Source organism: Corvus moneduloides, chromosome 4, assembly GCF_009650955.1.
Source record: "Corvus moneduloides isolate bCorMon1 chromosome 4, bCorMon1.pri, whole genome shotgun sequence".
In the NCBI taxonomy this organism is placed as follows: Eukaryota; Metazoa; Chordata; class Aves; order Passeriformes; family Corvidae; genus Corvus; species Corvus moneduloides.
In genome coordinates this window covers 44,755,052-44,777,868 of record NC_045479.1, presented here as the reverse complement: position 1 = coordinate 44,777,868, position 22,817 = coordinate 44,755,052, and the positions used below count along the sequence as shown (strand labels likewise).

The 22,817-nt window shown below is 38.6% G+C and overlaps 1 protein-coding gene across 2 annotated transcripts in view; it reads right to left on the bottom strand.

Moving 5' to 3' along the window:
• NELL2 (neural EGFL like 2) overlaps positions 1-22,817 on the bottom strand; it is a 147,582-nt gene that overhangs the window by 68,388 nt on the left and 56,377 nt on the right. For both annotated transcript variants that reach the window (XM_032106575.1, XM_032106576.1), the window contains exons 10-12: positions 15,585-15,676; positions 12,713-12,815; positions 9,559-9,687 (exon numbers count right to left, since the gene is read on the bottom strand). In XM_032106575.1, the coding sequence (XP_031962466.1) occupies positions 9,559-9,687; positions 12,713-12,815; positions 15,585-15,676 (324 nt within the window). The remainder of the gene's footprint in view (positions 1-9,558; positions 9,688-12,712; positions 12,816-15,584; positions 15,677-22,817) is intronic.

The following is a 22,817-nucleotide window of genomic DNA, read 5'->3' as shown; positions in this document are numbered from 1 at the left end:
CTGTTATGAGAAGAGGCTACTCCCAGAATTGAGGATCCTTTATGGATATTGTCCTGCCTCCAGCTACTTCCCTTAAAACTCAGTAGTGATTTCCCTGGCTACTGTATACCTCTCTACTTCCCTGTGACCAGGGAAGTGCTAAAACTCTTGCAGGATTTTTGCAACAAATAACATTAATTACCCAGGAAGAGAGGGAACAGGAACATGAAAAGCTTTATTTGTAAAAGAAATTATTTCATAAACACATTAAAAATCACCCTAAATACAAGAGCAGAGTAGACAGACCTACAACTTAAAACAAAACAAATAAAATCCCCCAAGGGTTTTATGTTAATAAAACAACATGTCTTCACAGCCTATAAATATCAAGCACCACATTTACCTGCTCAAGAGGCTAATGTTTTTCCACCTCTCACACACAACTTCATTAACACACCTCCATCCTGATCTGACGGCTCCGCTGTGAATCTTGGGCCTCACTGCTGAGAATCCCAAGGATGGATACCAGTAACAATGATCACAGCATACGGCTCTCAGGCCTTTAGCTTTATCACTACCAACCTGACTCATACAGAGAGACAAGCAGTGAAAGATTGAGACTCTCCTCTGGTCCCTGACCTAGAAAAAGGGCATCACAAAATCAGCAGATGCTACTCAGCAATTAAGGGACTGTGAAAATGAACAGTGACTGATCACAGCAATCAATACCATTAAAAAGGTAAATGAGGATTTAAAACCTTTAGAACAAATATAACCTGTTCTGCACCTGGAACAGGATCACAAAGAAAAGAAGTCCCTTTACTTTGTCATCCCTCCACCAACAAGTCCTATTTTTCTCACTTTCTACCTCTGACATGAAGCTTCTCTGCTGTTTTCCTCTTCCAATAACCTTCTACGTAACTTTAGTCCCATCTTCAGATCTAGCTCACTTTGTCTCTCCTCCTGTACTCAGCTCATCCCTTCACCCACCAGCAGCTCTTACTCCTTAAAAGGAAAAGAACAGAGCATAACTTTGAAGCAAGATCCCACCAGCTTACCCATCTGTGAAAGTATTGGGCTTTTTTATTTCCACCACCAAACACACTACCTTCCCAACTGCTCAAATGTTTAGTACACTAAAACTTCCTGGCTCAACTGCTCTAATAAAAATATTCCCAGTACGGTCTCTCACACTTCCTTGACTGTATTTCTAAGCTCCTATTCTCTTCAGCTTCCCTTCATTTTCACCTACAGTCTGGTTTCAATATCTTTTTTGTGTTTTGGTTTCCATAACACTATCTTCTATGTGTCTGTTCTTGTGTAAACCCTTTCTCACTTGCTGTCTAAGATGACAAAATATCCTGGGGCTCTGGCACAGCTCTTGATCCTCCTCCTCCCACTACTATTTCTAGACTCTCCATCACCTGTCAAACCTATGGTTTAACTACTGCTGTTACCTCCAGTCAGTCACAAAACCACCACTGCACTTTTGTTTTGCTTTGCTCTATCACATCCACTGCACCAATTTTTCCAACTGACATATTCCACAAAGGATCTAACCAGCAACTTCAATCAAAATTGTGTATTTTTTCACAGTGTTCCATATTATTTATTCCAGTTTACAACACCACCATAGTTGTTATCACTCCTACCCTCTACAGATAATTTTCAATTTTTTCTTCTCTTTACACCCTGTTCCTTTGGTGCTACCAACAGCCAGTAAAAAGTCTGTCTCTAACAGCAAAATTATCAAGAAGATGTATACAATCTACATCCAAATTAATTTGTGCTTTTGGGGGCTTTTATTACTTTTATTTTTGCCTACCTTTCTAGACCTGTGTGTCTCTCCTCTCCCAAAGAGAAAAGCACTACAACCTAAGGAATCACAATTAATCTAGCCCTGTGAATCAATTATAGGAACATACCCCACATACTGAGTTAAAGCATACAAAAATAACCTCAAGTACACACAAAGACCAAGAAGAGTAAAATAACCTTCCATTATCCCCACCATGCTGCTCCCAAAACAGAATCTGGTCATTAACAACTCCTGTAGCAATGCATAGGGAGTGTAAGAAGAATTGGGCAGTTACTAGTGTATATTGATTTTTACTGAATTATTAATAGAGTTGTAGAGAAACTGGGCGAGTTGGATTATAAGTGTTAGCACTGTTGCAATTAAACTAATAAGAGACTTATATTTTGACTAGACTGATAAAGCATCAATTAGACTAAAATTAAATTCTAACTATTGGTTCTTCACACAAAGGCATGTTCTTTCCTAGCCCATAACTAAACTGCACAGATAACACATATACATATTGTATACACCTTGGTGCTTTTCCCTTCATGCTATTTTAGATCTCTGATCTTTGCTTAAGTTCACGATTTCTCTGTGCATCTCCTGTGAGGAGACCATCAGGAAAAAAAATACTTTAAATAAAAGGACTCAAAGTCTAAATTCCTTGACAGAAGTTCTATATAGCTTTGCAATACAAAATATAACATTACAGCATTCAGAAATATCATTTTTAACAGTAAAAAGAGTTGTTTTTATTTCAACTTCCCCCAGTTTTTGGAAAGGAAGACAGACTGTTGAGATAAAACTGTCCTTGTTAAAACATGCAGTAGGAGATATTGCTCAACAGCTACTCGTGAATGTGAGATTCTTGGAAGAAATTAAAGCCTTCATCTCAGTCTTGTGAAAACATCACTGGACTCCACACACATCATGTAGTTTTAAAAATGAGTATCACAGGAATATTTTGAAAACAAATATTGTCCACCATCATGTAGTATTTTACTTGGCAAACTGCATCTTACTATTTAATATCTTATAATTAATTCATATAGTAGTGTATACGTGATGAAACAAGTAATTATACATAGTTATTTGTCAGACATGAAAGCATCCTGGGGGGCCTTTCCTTAGGCTCCAAGTAACTAGTCTGATACAGTTGCATACTGAGAATAAAAAGGATGTTGTACACGATTAATTAGAGAATTCCAAAAATCAGAACAACTTACTGACGCACCAGCTCATGATCCAACCCCCTTCCGCACTGCACTTAGTTAGAAATAGGTCTGTAAATCTGAATTGCAAAATAGTATTTTTCTTTTCTTATTTAAGTATGACAACTTCTCATCATTTTGAACTGTGAATGTCAAGAATTTCAAAATACTTGCCACTCTTCATGTTTTTGTTTCCCCCTATTTCAAAATGGTAATAAGGAACATCAATATTTTTATACAGAAATTACAAATATGTATCAGGTTCTTCTCAGGAAGACACAGCACAGATTGTATTGCACCAATGTATTTTAAAACTCCCTACTGGCAGACAGTAAAGACAGTACCTGTAAGCAGTGGTAAGGCCCCTGTGTGTGGGTTAGACTGTATTTGGGGTTTGGGTAGGGTCTAAATCATGCAGCATATTCTTGTCAGCTCCCTGGTAGATTACTGCCCGTGTTACAGAAAAGCGCCGATATCACAACTCAGCTGTCTCTCAAACTGTGCCAAACTAGTTATGAGTACCATAACAGATACAAATACTGTGGCTGCTATTGCTCTGCACTCTCCATGAAAGAATATCTATTTTAAATTCAGTTTGCCTTAATGCAAGGCATTTCTGTGTCTTTGTTAAAACCCTTGGGGATCCAGCCTTTATGTATTGTTAAGATGCGTCACACATTTAGACTGAGGTTTTAAGTTACAAAAGAAATCCAACCATTTGGCTGTGGGTACTTTTCACACACTGAAAGCACCTAATTTTTTCAGTAGTCCCAGCTAACAGTGAAAACTGGGCCAAAAGTAAAATAAGAACAAAACTAAGACTTTATTTTCTTCTCTCTTTTGCTTGGAGGTTGCAGGTCTACTTAATTTGTATGGAAACCTTCACCTTAATTTCTCATTTGAAGCCAAAATACATCATATTTTTTTATTGCTAGTGGAAAAGGGCTGCTCTAAGTACAATAAAACCTCTCCTTACCAGATACTAGTAGCAAGGTTTTAAAGTTTTCGAGAAGCTCCCTATATATGATTAGTTTCAGCTGTTTGGTTTTTTTAATTGTAGTAACGTCATTGTCAGTCCTGGCTATGGCTGGATGATAGAAAGATTCTGAACATAATTACTGCAGAAAGCAAATAAAATCAAATAACACAATCACATCCTGCAATTTGTACACATACAAACTATCCCACTGCTACAAGTGGTGGAGCTATCTGTAACTCAGAAGGCACCACACTTTATAAACTGGTGTCAGGGATACTGCTTGTGCACTTTAAGTTGGGAATAAGCTTTATTGTTTTCCTCAACTGAAGCAATGGCAGACAAAAAGGATTGGTCCCGCTCTGACACACTGACACATTAAAACTGCTTTTATAATTCTTCATATTAAGATTTCTCAGTAACATAATGATGGAAATAAGATGACAGTGCTTTTGATGAAAAAAATATTAATAATTAGTAACATATTAATAGTATTTAATATTAATGTTTCATTTTAATATTAATACCATTTAATTCCTTTTTAATAGAGATTTGGAAATAACATTCTGCCCTCCTGGAGTGAAAGGTTTTCCTTCTGCTTGACTGGTTTTCCAACCCAACTCCAAATGACTAGGTACTGACTCAAATACTGCCAGCTGATGGAGGTGGAAATCTTTATTTCTTAGCTATATGTGATACCATTGACACTTCTCACTTCCAAAAAATAATTTTTCTATGAAGAGGGCAGTGGGAGTAGCCTTCCCAGGTTCACAAAGCTGACAGTACTGTAGAGCTTTTAAGTAGGACTCTTACTGAAGAAAAATGGTGCATACCACAAAGACAGCAAAGCTAGCAAATAGCCCAATACTGTCTGTTAAAGACCCAGAGGACTTAACAGAATATATTCTAATAATCTGAGGTTTATCTCCATTATGGAAGTCTCTTACTTGCACTCTTCCCAATATTACACTTATTTTAAGAGAAAATATATTGTTGATAACTGTACTTGGCCAATACGATGCAACGGTGTATCCCACTGCAATTTGACTATAACTATTTATCCTTTACAAGATTTCTTCTATTCACTAAAACCTGTGAAATTCAGATTAATTTTGAAAATTTAATTTGTTTTTTTAAGATTAAACAAGAAGATAAACAACAGACTGTACTAATTAGGTAACTGAAGAAGTGCAAATTCATATTGTTGGGGAAGATGGTTAAATAATGCATAACTATTTTTAAGCATACACAGGCATAAATCAGTAAACCTTTCCAAACAGAATCATAACATACAACTTTGAGCTAGGGGACACCTGATAAGGTCTAACCAAGAGGCATTTCTGATGTGCTCCAGAAATCTCTGTAAAGAGACAATTTCTCCTCTAAGGCTGCTAACTTCCCTCCACTGAAAATGATTCGAATCAAGCCAGCTTATTCAAAAGCAGATTTCTCAACTGAAAACCTTCTCCCCTCGAGGGACAATCATCAGTGAAGCTGATGTAATTCTCAAATCTAGACAAAGTCATTCAGTCTTTGGTCTAATTTCATCTGCTACACTTGAAACTGGGACAAACATGACAAGAGCAGAGAAACTATAAGAGTTACTGAGGAAAAGGATAAATTAGAATATAAATGGAAAATTGTTTCACAAAAAATTGTTTAATAATTCTAAATTATGCCAGATTGTTAAGTTAGCTGTGTTGTGTACAGTGCAATTAGTCCAACTAAGTTTCCGAATATCAAAAAATAAACATTATGGTCCACACACCCATAATGTAAATTTGTGATGTGTAGAGGGCTGACCCTGGTCAGCAATTTAGTGCCCAGCTCCCTTCTTGCTCGACTCTTCAATGGGATGGAGGAATTAACGAAAAGAGCAAAAGTGAGAAAAAACTCATGAGCTGATATAAAGACCATTTAATAAGTGAAGGGGGACAGGAAAAAAAGTGACTCAAAGGTAACAACACTCTAGCTCCCACCAGCAGACTGATGTCCAACCAACCCCTGAAAAACAGCCACACTCTACGCCTGTTTTCACTACTGACAATGACATCATAAACCTAAACCACAGCACCAGCCACAGGCTGCTATGAAGAAATTTAACTCTATCACAGCCAAGATAGATATGTGACCTTAAACAGCCTCTGCATTACGCAAAATCCCCTTGATCAAGAAGTAAATAACCCAGTTCTCTCAAGTCATGTTCTGTCTTGGTCTCCACAAAAATTACTGTATTCCCCTGTCTTCTTTCTTGAGCTTCCTTTCTCTGTTTAATCAGCAATCCTTGGCAGCACTTCTGAACTGAAATCAGATTTTGCACAGAGATAGTTGAAATATGCTCCTCTACATGCATCAGATTATCTTCATAGCCAAGAGTCACAACCTTTATCCTGAAAAGCCTTTTCAGCATAACTCTACCATCATAAAGCAGCAGGTATTGAACACTATTTGAAATATATTCCAGAGGGTGATCTTGAATTTGAGAGTACTGCAGATGTTGCTTTGGGAAAAACTAATTACGCTTCACCAGAACACCTGTTTTAGTAAAATGTTGATGTTAGGCAGGATGCTGTATTTAAAAGCACCTATGCCTGGGCAGCACAGCATAATCCATAGACGGCCTGCCCACAAAGTATCTCAAACTGCATAATAGCCTCAGCCAGAAAATAGATTGAAAAGTATTTGTAATAAGGCTTACAGCATGTAAATGAAGAAATACCAATTCTTTAAATATTGCTTTACGCAGTACTCTGAGGGAAAGCTAAATGTGATGTAAATATTAACAAATATTATAAACCAGAAAGTTATAAAAGTATCCAGAAATCACACAGCTTTGGAAAAGCACTGGTTCATTCCAGGACAGAAGCCAAACTCTTCCATCATTCAGCTAAAATTTATGCAGCTTTTCCAGACCCACACTGAAACCAGCTTTGAGTGTTTTTATTTTTGTTCTTCTCCTTAAGGGGAAGTTTTGCCAGTGGGAGCATCACTATTTCTGTTTATTCTTTCAATTTTGACAGGGCTGGAGAACAAATCAGGATTGTATTTAGTGAAACGTGGCTCTAACACAGAACCAATGACATCCTATTTTGCAGTATATATGAAGTTTGTGCAGTGCAAACACAGAAACAGCTCTCATATCTATGGGCTCTAGCCATTACAAAAAGCCTTCTCTGAATGGCTTTGTGTTAACTCGACATTTCTATACCTGGCATTGCTTGCAATTAAAGACCAAATAATGGCAGAGTGAAGGAAGGGCATCCACTGAGAAAGGGAGGTTGGGACCATTTCAGCCTTTCAAGACGAGGCATAGGATTCTGAAAAGACTTGGTGTTACACTGTTGCTATTGTGCCATTTGCTGTTAGTTAGTTTAGTATATAAGGTAAGAGTCCCTTTCCAGAAATAAAGAAAACCTCTGCTCAAAGAGACATTTGAACTGGGAAAGGGCTACAGTAATAAAAGCACAACACTGGAGAAACATGGGTATTTCAGTCCCCTGCCCCTTATCTTCCACAAAAACAATCAAACTTTCAATTTGTAACCTTCCCTACCATCCTTCCAGCACATGGCCCTCGCAGTCAGTCAGGGATGGACAGTCAAGGACAGGTCTGGACCCATGTACCAACTGTGCATAGCTCAAGTGTGGTGCCAACACTGCAGCTGGGGCACGGAACCAGCAGCAAAGCCAGGCTGGTTTGCCTGTTGAGGCAGCTTCACTCCTGGCAAGGAGAACCTTTTGGGAAGTGACCCAGCCTCCTGAGCTTTGCTCATGTGGGCACATTTTCCTAGTGTAACTTATTCCCATTACCTTCAACGTGAACAAGTGTTCCTGGATCAAGAACATTTTTAAGTGACAATTTAATGCCTTCAAACATAATATGCAAAATTAGTACTTTTATGTAATGTGTCCCAATCTTTTATTCACTTATGCATGTTCTCTGAAAGCAGTTAAGCAGATTCATAATTACCACGCAGAACCAATGTCATTTGCCCATACAGGAACAATTGGGCCAAGAAATCTCAAAAAATCATCATATTGAAATCAGGTACCGCACAAACTGGTAAATCCTCTTATTATAAGAATGTATCAGCCTCACATATGATAATCTACTGTGTCCTCATCAAACATTTCACCCTCAATGCTGATAAAAGTTTCTTTTCTTTTTATTGCTTATGGCATGCTTGGCAAGTTCCACACAAAGCCACACACTCTAATGTGAGAGACTTGGAGATCACAAAGAAGGTGGAATTTGTTTTTTGCTTTCATTCAGCAGAGTGACAACAGAGCTGCAGGAAAAAAATCTCTTAAAACCCCTAACTTCACTGTAACTCCATTGCTCCAGTGACTCTCTCAAATAGGGAAAGGCTGATGAGTTCCTGGAAACACAGATCCATAGCCTAAGCCACAGGATAGTCTCCAGAGACTATGGGATAAAAAGTGGTTGATGCTACAAGTTACACAGCAGGTCCTGATGTCAGATGCCTCCTGGAACATGATGAGGGCAAGGGATTTGTTTCTGTATGATTTTTAGCTCTGCTTCTCAAAACTGGCTTACATCAGAAGGCTTACCATAAAATTAAGGAGAGATGTATATGAAGCTGAATTAATTACATGCTCTTTTCCTGAAAACAGCCACAAATTCTCAAACCTAAATCTACAGATGAGCATTTCCATTGACGTTAATGCAGCTACTAATTCAAGCAAGCTGCAGGCATTAACTTCGGCAGAGTTCAGCCAAAGGAACAGTCTTAAAAGGCCTTGATTTATCCCATATATTGTGCATCACCAGAGAATAATGCAGGTATTAGGAGGGACTGCAGAGCACCTTAAACTACATCTACTCACAGATGCTTGACTTTCAATTCAATCTGAACAGAACTACTTATTAGTCAAAGCCCATCCTGCTGCCAACACTTAAGCTTTTTGGTAAGAATGGCCTGACAGCACACTGGTATTACGTGTGTACAGACTCAGGGTTTTCATGAGGAACAGTAACAGTTAGCCCAAACACCGGAGACTGTGCAGAGGACTTTGGTTTCCACTGCTGGAGTGGTGATTGGTTCCTTTCACCTGATTATGCTACATTGTATAGATGATTCTCTTCTGATTAAGTAGATTGTTGCTCCCTGATACCAATAGAGACACTCAAACAATGACTCTTTACTCAGTATGATTAACAGTACCAGAATCTAGTCTATATCATTTCTTACTTCCTGGGGAGAGAGAAGAGGAACAGGCAGCAGTGAAAAGAGAAACTGAATGTTACACTGACTTGTTTTTCAAATGGTTGAATTTAGGCTGCCTAAGTATCTGAATACCAAGAAAAAAAAAAAATACAGGAAAATTTCCCTCTGGAAGCATGTTTCCAATTCAAGACCTCAGCCATATTAACTGGTCACCTCCATGCTGATCAGATTTTTAAATTTTTTTCTTTAATTACTTTATCAGAGAAATTATTTTAATTGATCAACATGCTGCACATCTAATTCATCGCACTGAATATGTCTATCCCTTTGACAACTTATGAAGCAATACATTCATCCCACAGTAATTTACACAACAGTGCTAAGCATGTGTACAAGGTATCACCTTCACAGTAGGCATTGTCCTCTCGAAGGGCTCGGAAGCCATCTCGGCAGCTACAGACAGCTCTGTCCTCTAGGTTTCGGCAGACAGAATGCTCCATACAGTTATGTCCTTCCGTGCAAAAGTCATGACCTGTACAGAAACAAGCATGACTGAGGGTTAAAAAGAATCCAGGGATTACAAAACATACCTGTCAAAGACAGTCCTATCTTCTTCTCAGTTAGGTCAAAGAATACCTTTCTATTGTCTGTGAGATACAGAAAAATAAATTGTACCAAGCATGAAATGGATGAGAGGAGTAGTAAAGGCCACGAGAACAGACTGTCTCTAGGTCTTCAATTCAATTTCAGGTTATAGCACTGATCTGAAGCAGCTGGATAGGAGGCTTGCTTAAATCCCCTTACTGTCTCCTTGTCATTGTTAATTACTTTTACAGGACATGTCTTAATTATATATTTCTTGTCACTTTCATTTTTTTATTTGTTTATTTGCACATATATAAAAGAGCTTAACAGCTTAGACACTCAGCATCTCATTTACCAGTGATATTACTTTTTTTTCTAGCACTTTTAGTTCCCAGGTGTATTTATAAAATCCTTCTGTATTTAACGGAAAGTCTTTGATAAACATTGACTTGTTTTGCTTTACTCTCCCCTTATCTCTTCCCTTCCTCCACTAACTGAATACTCTTTCCTTATTGCATCGTTCTTTCCATTACAGAGAATTTTATTTTCAAAATCTTACCTGTTAGCCACCCCTATTTCCTATTTTCCTATTTTCTCTTTTCCATTTTTCCTGAATGTGGCCATTTTACACTGCACCTTAACTACAAATTTTTAAGATTGTGAAGTTCTTTTTGAGGCTGGAAAATTTAGATTGAACCTTTCAACTCAGTAGGTTTCTTTTTAAATTTCTTCTGTTTGCTCTCATGAAATTTAATGATTTAATGTTGCTGAACAGCATTAAATCATCCTTTTTTATGCTGAAATCAAGCTGGTTCTAGAAACTGACTTGAAGCTTCTACAGTTTCCAGATCTGTATATAAAGGTGTGGAGCTTGTCTCCTTCCCTGTTTTCTCATTAATTTTATTTGTTTCAAGTTTCCTTCTTTCACTGAAGCATTAATTGATCAAGCAGCAGTACTGTTTTCCAATAATTACTTTCTTCTCTCAAAACCACAGGAGACCTTGGGAATGTGGATCAAGCTCAGGGGACCAGGACTGGTGTAACAGCAACAGCTCCAGAATGCAACCTGGCATCAGGCTGCAACACAAGCCTCTTGCAAAATAGCAAACTTATTTTTTGGCAGTAAAGATTATTACTTTTATCATTCCACCTGGTTTCTGCTTCATATTTTTCTGTGAAAGAGCTTCTAACCCCTAACCTCACAGAAGCTTAGCTAAACAAGGACCCCAAGCAGGACAGTGGCAGCAGAGATGCTTGGAGGTCAGGTCAAAGAAATCTTTTTGCACTTGGACAGCTCAGGAACCAGTGTGAAGCAGCAGGAATGAAGCAAAAGAAGAAAAGGAAGCAGAAGATCCCATAAAGGCAAAATGTTTTACTATTGAGACCCAGTGATGTGGTTATGACAGAAACATCACAGACCTCTTGTGAAATGAAAGGCTGATGTTTTTCTTTCTCCTTCTGTGGGCTGTCTCTCTAACCTAGAGGTATGCTTAGGTAATGTTACTTAAATATTATCATTCACCACAGCTACCACAGTGCTGGCATCTAACATAGGACATTAAGGAGCAAAATACTCTACACTTTCACTGTGCTAGAGGGTCTCCAATACTCCCTGACGACAACAGAAACATGTGCATCAAGAGCAACCTCTGGCCATGGCAACATCTACTCCTTGGCTTTTTGCTGCCCTCCTCACTGAATCCTGAGTTCATGGCAAAGCAAGAGTCTTATTTCTGGGTTTCCTTGCCTGTATTGGATTGTATCAGAATTTGACATTAACTAAGAAGACACATGTCATCCAGAAAGGATGAGGGCTTTCATACTGATTTATTATTATTATTATTAAGATTCTCAATACTTAAACAGCAGTTGTATTAATAAACAAAATACATGCTACTGAATAACAGCCTGCCACAGCTTCTTGTTTATCGAATAAGCTCTTCTCCCCATCAGAAGTCAAGCTAGCATAGTTCAGGAAGGCTTGAAAATATTCAGAAAGCACTCAACCAACATGCATAAAAATTTTTTAACTATAGAAAGGCACAAGAAACATAGAATCCTTTTCTCTCAGCTACTGCAGAGTTAATAAAAAATTATCATTAAAAAATCCTTTTTGACTGTGACAGACTTGAAGACCTGTCTTCTCTTAAGTTCTTTTCTTCTACTTTCTTATCCCTCTGCTTGATGCCATTAATCATATCACTCAAGTTTGTGCTGAGTAGCACAGAAACAGCTATAGCTGCACTCATCACTGAAGTATACCTAAAATCAGCCCAAGAGTCTAACACCTTCCTTCATGCCAGGTATCAATTTATCTTATTTAGCTATAGAAGAAACAGATGTAGCTACTTGAAGATGCAATTGCTCAAAGCTTTGAAGGCACTGGTGTTAGTCCAGATCAAAAGGGTGGGCCAAGGACTCAGAGCACTTGCTACACCTCTCTTCTTTGGTAGGGATCACACTGGGTGTAGCACACAAAGGTGCACAGCATACCAAAATATTCCCCAAAGTTTGTGCTCATAGATGCAGACAACAACCCCAGAGAGGTAAGCGAGTTACTCCAGGTACTTGAACAACTGCATAGCACAAACAGTTCTCTGAAAGAGATACCTCAAAGCACCTCAGAAAGATGCTGGCAAACGTGAGTATTTCTCCAATCTATTTAATTTGGACACTGGAGTGGGTGAAGGGGAGAAAAACTGCTAGTTATGTATATGATTTCTTAGACTTTCCACCCATTTTTGGCTGGAATAAAACACAAAAACATGTTTCAAAGAATTCACATTACTAAACATTTTACAAACAATTTTCAGATGTCACAGTGAAGTTCTTACCTATTCAGTTTCTCAAGACCTACAGTGACCATCATGCATAGGAGTGTCCTATTCAAAATTATCAGAAAAAAAGTCTATTTGTAATCTGTAAGAATGAAAAATTACACTGAGCTTATATATATCCTGCTATTGCCTTACCTTTACAGATTTTGCAGCAACTGTGAGATAAGGGGATCTGTTGAGATTCTGGGCAGTTCAAAACTGTACAGCTATCTTTCGGAATACGCTGCATTTTGTGGTCCTGTTAAATTGAGGTAATTGATTAATACTGTGAGACAGGAAATAAAGAAAGTTATAACTTTAGTGGAGTTTCAGCATTATAATGCACAAAAAAAACCAGCCCAGGCCAAACTCCAGGTACCTTCAAAAACCATTTGAGAGGACAAAATAGCACGATAAAAGCATCAGGAATTCCCCTATACTCAAACTTTTTCAAGCAAGCAAAGGTGATGCAACAACTCTCATGCTTCTCCTTTCTTAGCTGTCAAGTAACTTGCCTCAGAAGTTTCTCTTAGCATCACGCCTGAAAGAGTAACAATTATTTCTAAAAATCTGAAGCAGCAGATTCCAGAGACAAGGGTCCCCATAAAGAATACTCTAAAGAAGCTTCTTATTTATACAGCAAGTAAAATCAAACTTGAACATCTCTGATCTCACTGCTATGGCAGTAACACTGAAGGAAACTAGCACTGAGTCCCTATTAGGAAAGAGAGAGTTTCTCAGCTAAGTTTGGATCAGGCATCTGGAAGTGCAGAATGCCACAAGATGGTATCTAGTATCTTCAGGCACTCAGTGCAGGTCACATGAAATCACTGCAGTATGGCCACACAAAACGCTTGCCTTAGCAACCTGGCTACCATGGGTGTACCACCTTTAGGCTCCCTCAGGCCATAAATAATGTGTCTTACAATGCTCTAATCATGATAGGGCAAAGAAAGAAAACAAGGCAAACAACAACATGCTCCTCAGAGGCATCTGCCTTACAATAAGCAATGTGGTTAAAATAAGACTTCAATGTTCTCAAGACCCTGCATTTCTTCATGCAAGAAAAGCATCTAAAATAATGCATATGCCACTGTATGTATGTGTGTGCTATTATTATTATTATTGGTCTAGCATTTAATTTTAAATCCTCTTTAACTGTGAAATATAAAGATGAACATGAACACAATGGCCAATATCAAAATTACTGCTCAAACTTTACCTTAGACAATCTTGACAGAGAAGCCAACCCTAATCTGATAATACAGTTAAGCAAACCAGCCACAGATGTGCTGTACACCAGAACAAACAAAACCCGTCAATCCCATAAGATAAATTAACCTTTGATAGAAATAACATCAATCAGGGTAGTCTGGATTTCATTTAATTCCTTTGTAAATTCTAATCTGGAAGATAATTTTTCATTCACTTATTTATTCAAACAGAAATATTACTCAAACAGAAAAGTGCATGCCTACAGCACACACAACTTCAGCAGCCAATAAAAACAAAACATGATGGTTCTAATTGCATCCAGACAAAAAGAAAAAATTCCATACATTACCTTGATAACATCATTATAAGCCTTCAAGCTTGAAACCAGTACTTGTGCCAATCCTACTAATACCTCTTGACCTGAAGTCATTAATTATATCCTTTTATGAAAGCTCTGGTAGTAATAAAATAATGCCCATCTATGAATTCCTAAATGACCAACGAAGTTTACAGTACATGGATTTTCTGCTCTGAATTATCATTCACAAGGCTGTTCAGTCCTTGAAAAACCAACATTTCAATCAGCCAAAGCTGCTGCTTACTATTTCTACCGAGACAGTGAGACAACCTATGAGAAAACAAGTCTAATCAACAAAACACAGACTAGCCCAGCCAACAGAGGCATTTTTTTCATACAGTATCGCAACTGCCAGCTGCAAGAAACACAAGGCAATGTCACATCACTTTTGATGGTTCTTAATTATATCCATTGACTAATCATAGAATTCATGTCCTGGGTGTCATGTTGAAAATATGAGCTTCAGAGCCCTAAAAAGCCTACAGCTGAATCCAAAATTATTTCGGGTCAGCTTCTCCTTGCCGCTCTCAAAAGGGTTTCAAGCACCTACTGCAGGAATTAAGCTCATAAAGATTAAAATCAACAGTAGTTAGACAAGAGTTTCCAGTTCTTCTTTGTAAAATACACCTTTTAACAACTGTATGAAAATGTTTGTGATTCCAGAAACTGATCCGATGGACAGCTCCATGGCAAGAGGAGTTGCTTGCCTCTTTTTCTCTGCCCTAGAAATGTGCATTCAGGTTTTCAATTCCACCCCGCAGCATGCAGCTCTCTAACCAGACAGGATTCTTCCCCATCCTCCCCAGACAGACAACACAAGACTCACTGCAGCAGTTTGTGTAATTCTCAACCCACAACTGTCCCTGGGGTATATTTTGCCATTAAAGTGTACTTGTGCCCTGAAGAGCAGCTCTGTTCAGGCAGCAGGGCAAGACTCAGCATCAGGTATGTTCTGTTTACAAACAAAAACCCCACCCCTACTCCATTTCCATTGCTAGAAATACCAGATACCTGGTGTACCAGCTCTTTTTCTTCCTTTTCCTCTAGCTTTTCCTCTAATATTGATCCTGAATTCCAAACTATGCCCCCATCACATTCGTGTATCTCTTACACCTGAGCATATAATTTTGAACAATAACACTGCAAATGGAATCATAAGGTAGTCTGCTGCTGTTTTATTACTGATGATGGGGATGATACCTAGGGAAGAAAGAATGCTGTTTGACTGTCAAGCTGTATCATCAAAGTAAAGTAATGCAAAGTAAAGCTATGCAAAGTAAATTGATTTGCAAAAATTTGATGTGGAACTCAGACAAAATAAACACAGGACCTATTAGATGCCTTTTCTGTCACTTCCCAAGGTATATCTGTCTGTATTCCAAAAGTTTCTTTCAGTGGGACTTTGATATTTCTAACATGCAAGAATTTTTATTCCATCATCAAGCGTATTCTTACCTTGCACTCAAACAGAACACAGTCTCCTGAGCTTGAATACACAGTTTCTCTTTGCCCTTCAAAGTAGGTTCTGCCTTCAAATACACACACCGCTTCAGAGGAAAAAAACAAAACAAAACAAAACAACACAATGATTTTGTATAAATATGTTGGCACTCTGCTTATAGAACTGATACATTGTCTTAAAGATAACTGCATTTCAAAATGAAAAGACTGATTCAGCTGCAAGAATATTCTAAACCCATCTACAGGACTCTTGGATATCATAAGAAAAAAAATTAGAGGAGAAAAAAACCCCACGAACTACTCAGAAAAGCAGACGTAAGTAGAAAGGTGAAGGATGTTGAAGCAATAGGGAGTACAGATAGCTACTGAGACAGCAGAAGAGACGTGTCTCGGGTCACACCAAGGAAGGTGACTGCCTGCAACACAGCTCGGGTGCACACGAAACTGGAGCTGTGAGAGCAGTGCCAGTGGCATTAATACGTAATTAGTTTCTGGAAGAGGAATGTTGCATGATGAAGGGTGATCACTGAAGCCACATGTTTATTTGTTATCACAGTCCTTTGAAGTTTCATCAACCCACACGGTTATTTAAACATTATGGATTTGTATCTTGATTATCCCAGTTCTTTATCATTACTGCTGAGGCATATTACAGTATATGAATTTTATTGCACAGTAACTGACTTTTTGTGACTTTTTTTTATCCCCCAACAAAAAAAGGATCAAATCTCCAATGGTCAAATGACAGATGGATGTCACTAGGATTGGTGTTTGTTATACCATGGCCTGGTGCTGTTCCTGTGCCCTGGCACATACAACAGCATGCTGACACAGCTCATACTGGATTGCTCACCAAAATTCCTATTCAATATTTAAGACTTCCATAAAACATCCTCACAGCAAACAGTCTTGCTTTTTTGTTTTTTTAATGGGTCCATTACTGTAATTACATTATGCAAAATATAAAGGCTGAGTAACATAACTGCTAGGTACAGAAAATCAGATGTCTGTCTCTGTTGCTTAGGACACAGTCAAGGCTCATCAAGTAAGCATAATCATGAAATAACAGGAGTAGGTTACAACTTTTAAGTTCTAGATTACATGTTAGAGGTCTAATTTGCTAATCATTGATTTGGAGATGCAAATCAATTATACCTTCACAGAGAGATTTATCTATACTGTTTAAATAGACTGTGATTGGCAGACAAAAATATCTAAAAGTGCAAGACTTTTTATTGGTTTATTTATTCTTTTTAATTTTGAATATTTTTTTTAATTTTGAGTCACCTCTGGATTTACTTTTTTTACCTTTGAATTACAGCATTACTCCTGTTATTTTCTTTTCTACTTTATTTTTCTTTTTTAACTTGCAGCTCCTTCTTATTACTTTGTCAGCATGTAAAGTTTTGGAACTGATAATGAAAAAGAAGTGATGGGTACAGCAACAAAAATGGGTTTTTTGAAACTGAAAAATTTGAGTTATAATATCTTATAAAATATAAAGTATCTTGTGTGACTTAAGCATCCAAAACATTTTCAAGAATTGGTATCACAGCATGTTGCAACACTATAAATCCCATGAACTGCAGAATTTGCCATCAGACTTAAGAAAGTACGGAAAAGAGCCATAGGTCAGAGGGGTAACAGAAAGTTTGTACAACATCCACAAAGAAAGGTGTATTGCGTTTGCATGGCCAAGCTTTGGTAGCAGAAGTGCTACAGGGGTGGCTTCTGTGAGAACCTGCAGAAGCTTACTCCATATCCAGCAGAGCCAATCCCTGGTGGCTCCAAAAATGGACATGCTGCTGGCCAAGGCTGGGCCAGTCAGAAATGGTGGCAACGCCTCTATGATAACAGATTTAAGAGGAAGAAAACCAAAAAGTTATTACACAGTTGTAATTGTGGCCAGAGAAGAGGAGAGTGAGAATATGTGAAGGGAACAACTCTGCAGACACCAAGGCCAGTGAAGAAGGAGAGGGAGGAGGTGCTCCAGGTATCAGAGATGAATTTCCCCCACAGACCATGGTGCAGACCATGGTGAAGCAGCTGTACCCCTAACAGTCCATGGAGGTCCATGGGGGTGCAGAGATCTACCTGCAGCCTGTGGAGGAGCCCCAGCCCAGAGCAGGTGGATGCCTGAGAGGAGGCTGTGAGAGAGAAGCCCATACCAAAGCAGCCTGTCTTTGAAGAACTGCACCCTGTGGAAGAGTGACCATGATGGTGTTTGGTGAGCAATCTCTCCCAGTCCTTATCTCGACTCACTAATCCTTTGTTACATTTTCTCTCCTCTGTACAGCTGTGGAGGGGAGTGAGAGAGCAGCTTTTGGGGGGTGCCTGGAGTCCAGCCAGGGTCAACCCACTGCACACAAAGTGTGTGACTCACAAGAGTCATAAAAGCTCAATACTGTGTCTCATTCCTCTCCCCGAAACAAGCTCTTCTAGAAGGAAGTAGATGAAAAAATTCTATATAAATCTTTCCAGGGACTAGCAGATCTTGAATCCCAGAAAGACAAGACAATTGTCCAGTCATACTTATCACCTCCTATGCATTATAGGCCATGACGCTAAACTGAAGTAGTCAAATATTAAGCCCTTTCCCTTGACCCATACATTTCAAGTTTCTAAGAACAACTACATGTGACAGGAAAAAATACAGTACAGCAGTGCCTGAGGATCACACAATGGCAATGAACTGTTAACACGTCCTCATGTTCCCAACAGGCAGACTATGACTGTTCACAGAAAAGGCAAAAGACATCAAAATCACTGTCATTCTATCTTAGAAGAAAATATGCTCCTGAAGCCAAAATATTCTCAACATATGAGGGAGACTACCCAGGTATCTTTAAAAAAACAAAAAAAACAAAGCAACAAACTACCTCAAGCATAGTCCACTGAATCTAGTCTTCTTACTAATAGCAACAAACCTGATTCTTCAAAGAAAAATAGAAAATAATATACACAGAAGAACTATGAAAAGAACACATCCAGCCTAGTGTGAAATAATAAAGCTATTTTTTTATTTCACCAACAGGCTTTGGAAGTCTTCACATATGAAACCATTCTAACGTAGTAATGCAGTATCACAAACGCTTTCGGGAAGAAAATCAGGTCTTCTCCATAAAGTCTTGGAAACAAGAAAAACTTAGAAATTCTGGGTCTGTGAGAGATGGCTCTGCCCAGACAGCCCTTAACCCTTTCCCACATATCTTCATGCACCCAAAGATTGTTTCTCAAAGGTTAAAACATGGCAGCAGAGTGCATGTTTCAAGACATTTGCCTGTGTGGGTGCCAGAAATTTCAAGCAGAGCTCACGCACCCACCTCCACAACCACAACACTTGGCCGTCATGCAGCTAAGAAAGTTATATCTCACCCACTGAACTGCCCTAAATAAACCATCCAAGCATTTTGGTGTGGCTTTGTCAGCAAGGTTGAAGTCTCCAGGTATCAGGGACCTGTCTGTATAGAGTGACCAAACCATGCTTGAGAAAAGAGAGAAAACCCAACAAACAATAAATGCCAAATTAAAAAGAATTGTTGAAACTGAACTGAAAACCTGTTAAGCTGAATAATCTAAGCACAAGCTTAACCATGTCTTCTTACAGACTGCTGCTCTCACTGACAACGTTCAAAAGGGGTATTTCTTCTTAAAGGCATCAAAATCAACACAACCTGCTACTTCTTTCCTACTAGTGTTCTCTAAAACATGAATGATTCCATCATATTTGGGTAGTTCTTTCCATTAAAAAGCAGCAAGAACTAAGGTATGTGCTGAAGCTTTAATTTGGAGCACTATCACTTGTTTTTTTTCTTCTCAACCATGCCAAAAACACACAGGCACTTCATCTACACCAGTACCACTGGCTCCATGTTTATTTATCATGACAGACTCCAGTGGGTTTAGCAATGGTGTAAGTTTGCCAATGCACACTGTCTTTTCTTCTCCCAATACTGTCACAAATGCCTCTGTCTTTTTCCCGCTCTCTTGGCAGCCCACTCCTCTGCCACTGCCCACTGAGGAGGCATCCTGACAAACAGAAAATTTCCTGACAAACGGTAAAGGGCAGATTTGCATCAAGCTACCTGGAGGCTTCTAAAAACTTTTAAGATTGTCTGGTTAGGTGACTATTAAGCACACATGGAAAGATTTCTAGAAAGACAAATCTACTAACTTTTTTCTGCACCACTTTCATCCTAAGACATTGGCACCCATGTCCCAGGCAGGGTGGAACAGAATGTTCCTCCTGCCTCTTGACAGCAACTGTCACAGCCAGGAAACATCCCATGATGGTGGTATTTCCCGTCTTTATTTTCCTTCAGAAATAAAGATGGTTCAGCAACATGAGCATCAGGACTAGCACTAGTTGGAAAAGTCCAGTGAAGATTTAATTTCTGCTTGGCTAGATGCTTCCCAGGATTACTTTGATTAGTTAGTGATTTGTATCTCTCTGGGGAAGCATATCATCCTTCATCTTCCTTTCATTCAATAGACTGAGTCACAGTCAAGACATTACCTGATGGTTAGTTGTTCCAGATCTTGATAGTTATTGCCTACGTAGGACTTCAGCTACAGCTGAATTACATCAACCATTTCCTCTTGCCATCAAATTTCCATATTCCCCCAGTACCTAAAATAATATACATTATTCAAAGCACAGGTTTCTAGGAAGATGAAACAGGAAGCCTACAAAACCTGCTTAGAAGTTTGACTACTCTTGATCTATTTGTATGCAGAAAGTGATCAAATATTACATTGGTAAGCATCTGTGTACACGGTCTAAGAAATTATTAGCAAGGTCTCCTTATATTTATGCAGATATAGTAATAATACAACTATCCTTTAGTATTATTTAACACATGATAATGACATGGAATCTTCTCCATGTTCTTCTTTCAGGAGCCCACTTGCTGTTGGGTTTGTTGAATGAATTATCAACAGTTTGTTAAACCATCCCTTCTCTTCCACAACCCTTTCTTCTTCCCACTGGCCTCCAAATGACATTTTCCTTTTGCATTATTTTAAATGTCCATGCAAAATCCATGGCCCAGCAAACTCCTGCCTTCTGTTCACTGAGTTCTCAGGATGTCACATAGTACATTTTCTCATTTCTGCATTTATCACCTTCACTGTTTAGATTGTGTATGCCTTCCCCTGAGGAATGCATACACAATGGTGGTATCTCAGCTGGTTTGGATTCAGACTTACCACCAATGGAAAGCAGAAAGTTTAGCCCATTGGTCAACTCCTCAAACCACTTCAATTTCTTGTATTCACAACTGCCCAATGAGTGGCAGATGGGACTTGCAGTTTTGAGAAATCTGTTGGTAATTATAAACGGACAACTTAACTCTGGAAATTAAGTCTATGTTGCTTCAGTCTTTGAGCACTTTTGTTGGTTGGTTGGCAGGGAGGAAACTCACACAAAATTATCTCACAGAAAAGCCCCCAAACCTGTCTCATTCCCTTAATGTTCCAACCTCCTCCTTGGAATCTCTTTGATTACATTTTCCACTGCTCAGAGACGAAGGCTTAGGCATTGTGTAAGTCCCATTAATCCTACTTTGCAAGCTTACATAGCGCAAAACCACAGTGTGGCTTTATCCTTAGAAGTACACACAGACATAATCGTCACCTTTCCTGAATTTCTTTCTCTTGATAGCCACACCATTACTAGGCACGTCTCTCACCCCTTGCTCATTTATCTTTGCAGGGAGTTGGGCATTATTTCTTTTTTGTTCATTTTCTGGAAAGCACAAATTCCTCTGTTACTGCAGTCACTGAGGATGCAGACTTACTTTATTTCATACCATCTCCCTCAACAATTCAAAATTATTCCAAATTTCAAGCTGAAAAATATATTGTGAATTTTTCCAGTCAATCACTGCTGAAAAGCTGCATATATCTGCTTCTGCTTCCTTAGCTGAAAAATTTATTTGAAATTTTATCATGACAAGGAACCAATTACTATTCGTGTCTTATTTCTCATTAGCTGGAAAAGCTAAACGTTCCTATTACATTTAAAACACAAAGTCATTGTTCTACATTAGTCTTAGAACCACTGAAGAGTATCTATGGTGCGACACACCTCCAACAACACAAACAGGCTGTTTAGTCACATTGACACGGAGTCAATCTGAAAGCCTAAATCCCCTCCCCTACCTCTCATATTTCCTGTATTTCCATCAACTGCTACCAGGAAATTACATAATTCATCTGTTCTACGTGTTGCTGTTGAGAAGTCTTCTATAGAATTCATATGAATCCCAGAATGCAGCTCCTTGAGTCATCCTTAAAGACTAAAAAGTAATCTGAGCACTGAAAAAGCACATGAAAACACAACTAAAAACTCTATTGATAGAAGTTCAGCTGAGGAAAATAGACCTAACAGATGAGTAAAACTTCCAAAGTAGGCTGTCAGACAGGGAGTCTGGGAAAGAGGCTGCAGCCATTCAAAGCCAATGGACACTAATTGCACAAAGGGAGGTGTCTCTTGGTAAGCAAAGATCCAATCTGGACAATGTGTTTCATGTCAGCTTCTCTTAAAAAGGGCATTACTGCAATCCACATTGCAACTTTAGCTTGGTTAAACAGAGCAGCCAAAACAGTTCTACAGATAGACATGCAAAACTTGGGCTTTAGTGCAATGGACCATATTCTGCTTGTTAAAGAGAACTGGAGTATTTTGGACTATAAACATAGGATTTTAAAAACTTGAACATGACTAACGTGATCAAAATGCCCACCCATTTTATGGCAATTTCACTATGTTGACCATCCAATACTCAAGTAACTTTCACAGCAAAATGTCAAACTATAAAATCAAACACCAAGACAAAAGCCTTAGAGGGTGTCAGGAGAAGAAAAGCAATTGAGTTAATATTAATTAAATGACAACCGTATTACAATTATATTAAAGGTTTAAAAATAGCACAACAGTCTGACAGACCAAGAGAACTCCAGTGCAAATATTACAGGCCTACATAATCCCCATAAAGGTGGGATTAGACATTATCTGATAGATTCCTTATGTCAGCTATCCGCAACAGCCGTGACATAGCTGTATTAAGTGAAGGTGCAAACAGATATTTTATCAACTGCTGACAGCTACTAATAACAGAGAAATTTCTACTTTGTTCCACCTTCTCTCAGCTGGACTGCTGGGCTAGTTGTAAAAGATACTTTTCCAAAAACTTTGTTAAGAGAAAAATAGCGGAGTTTAGAAAA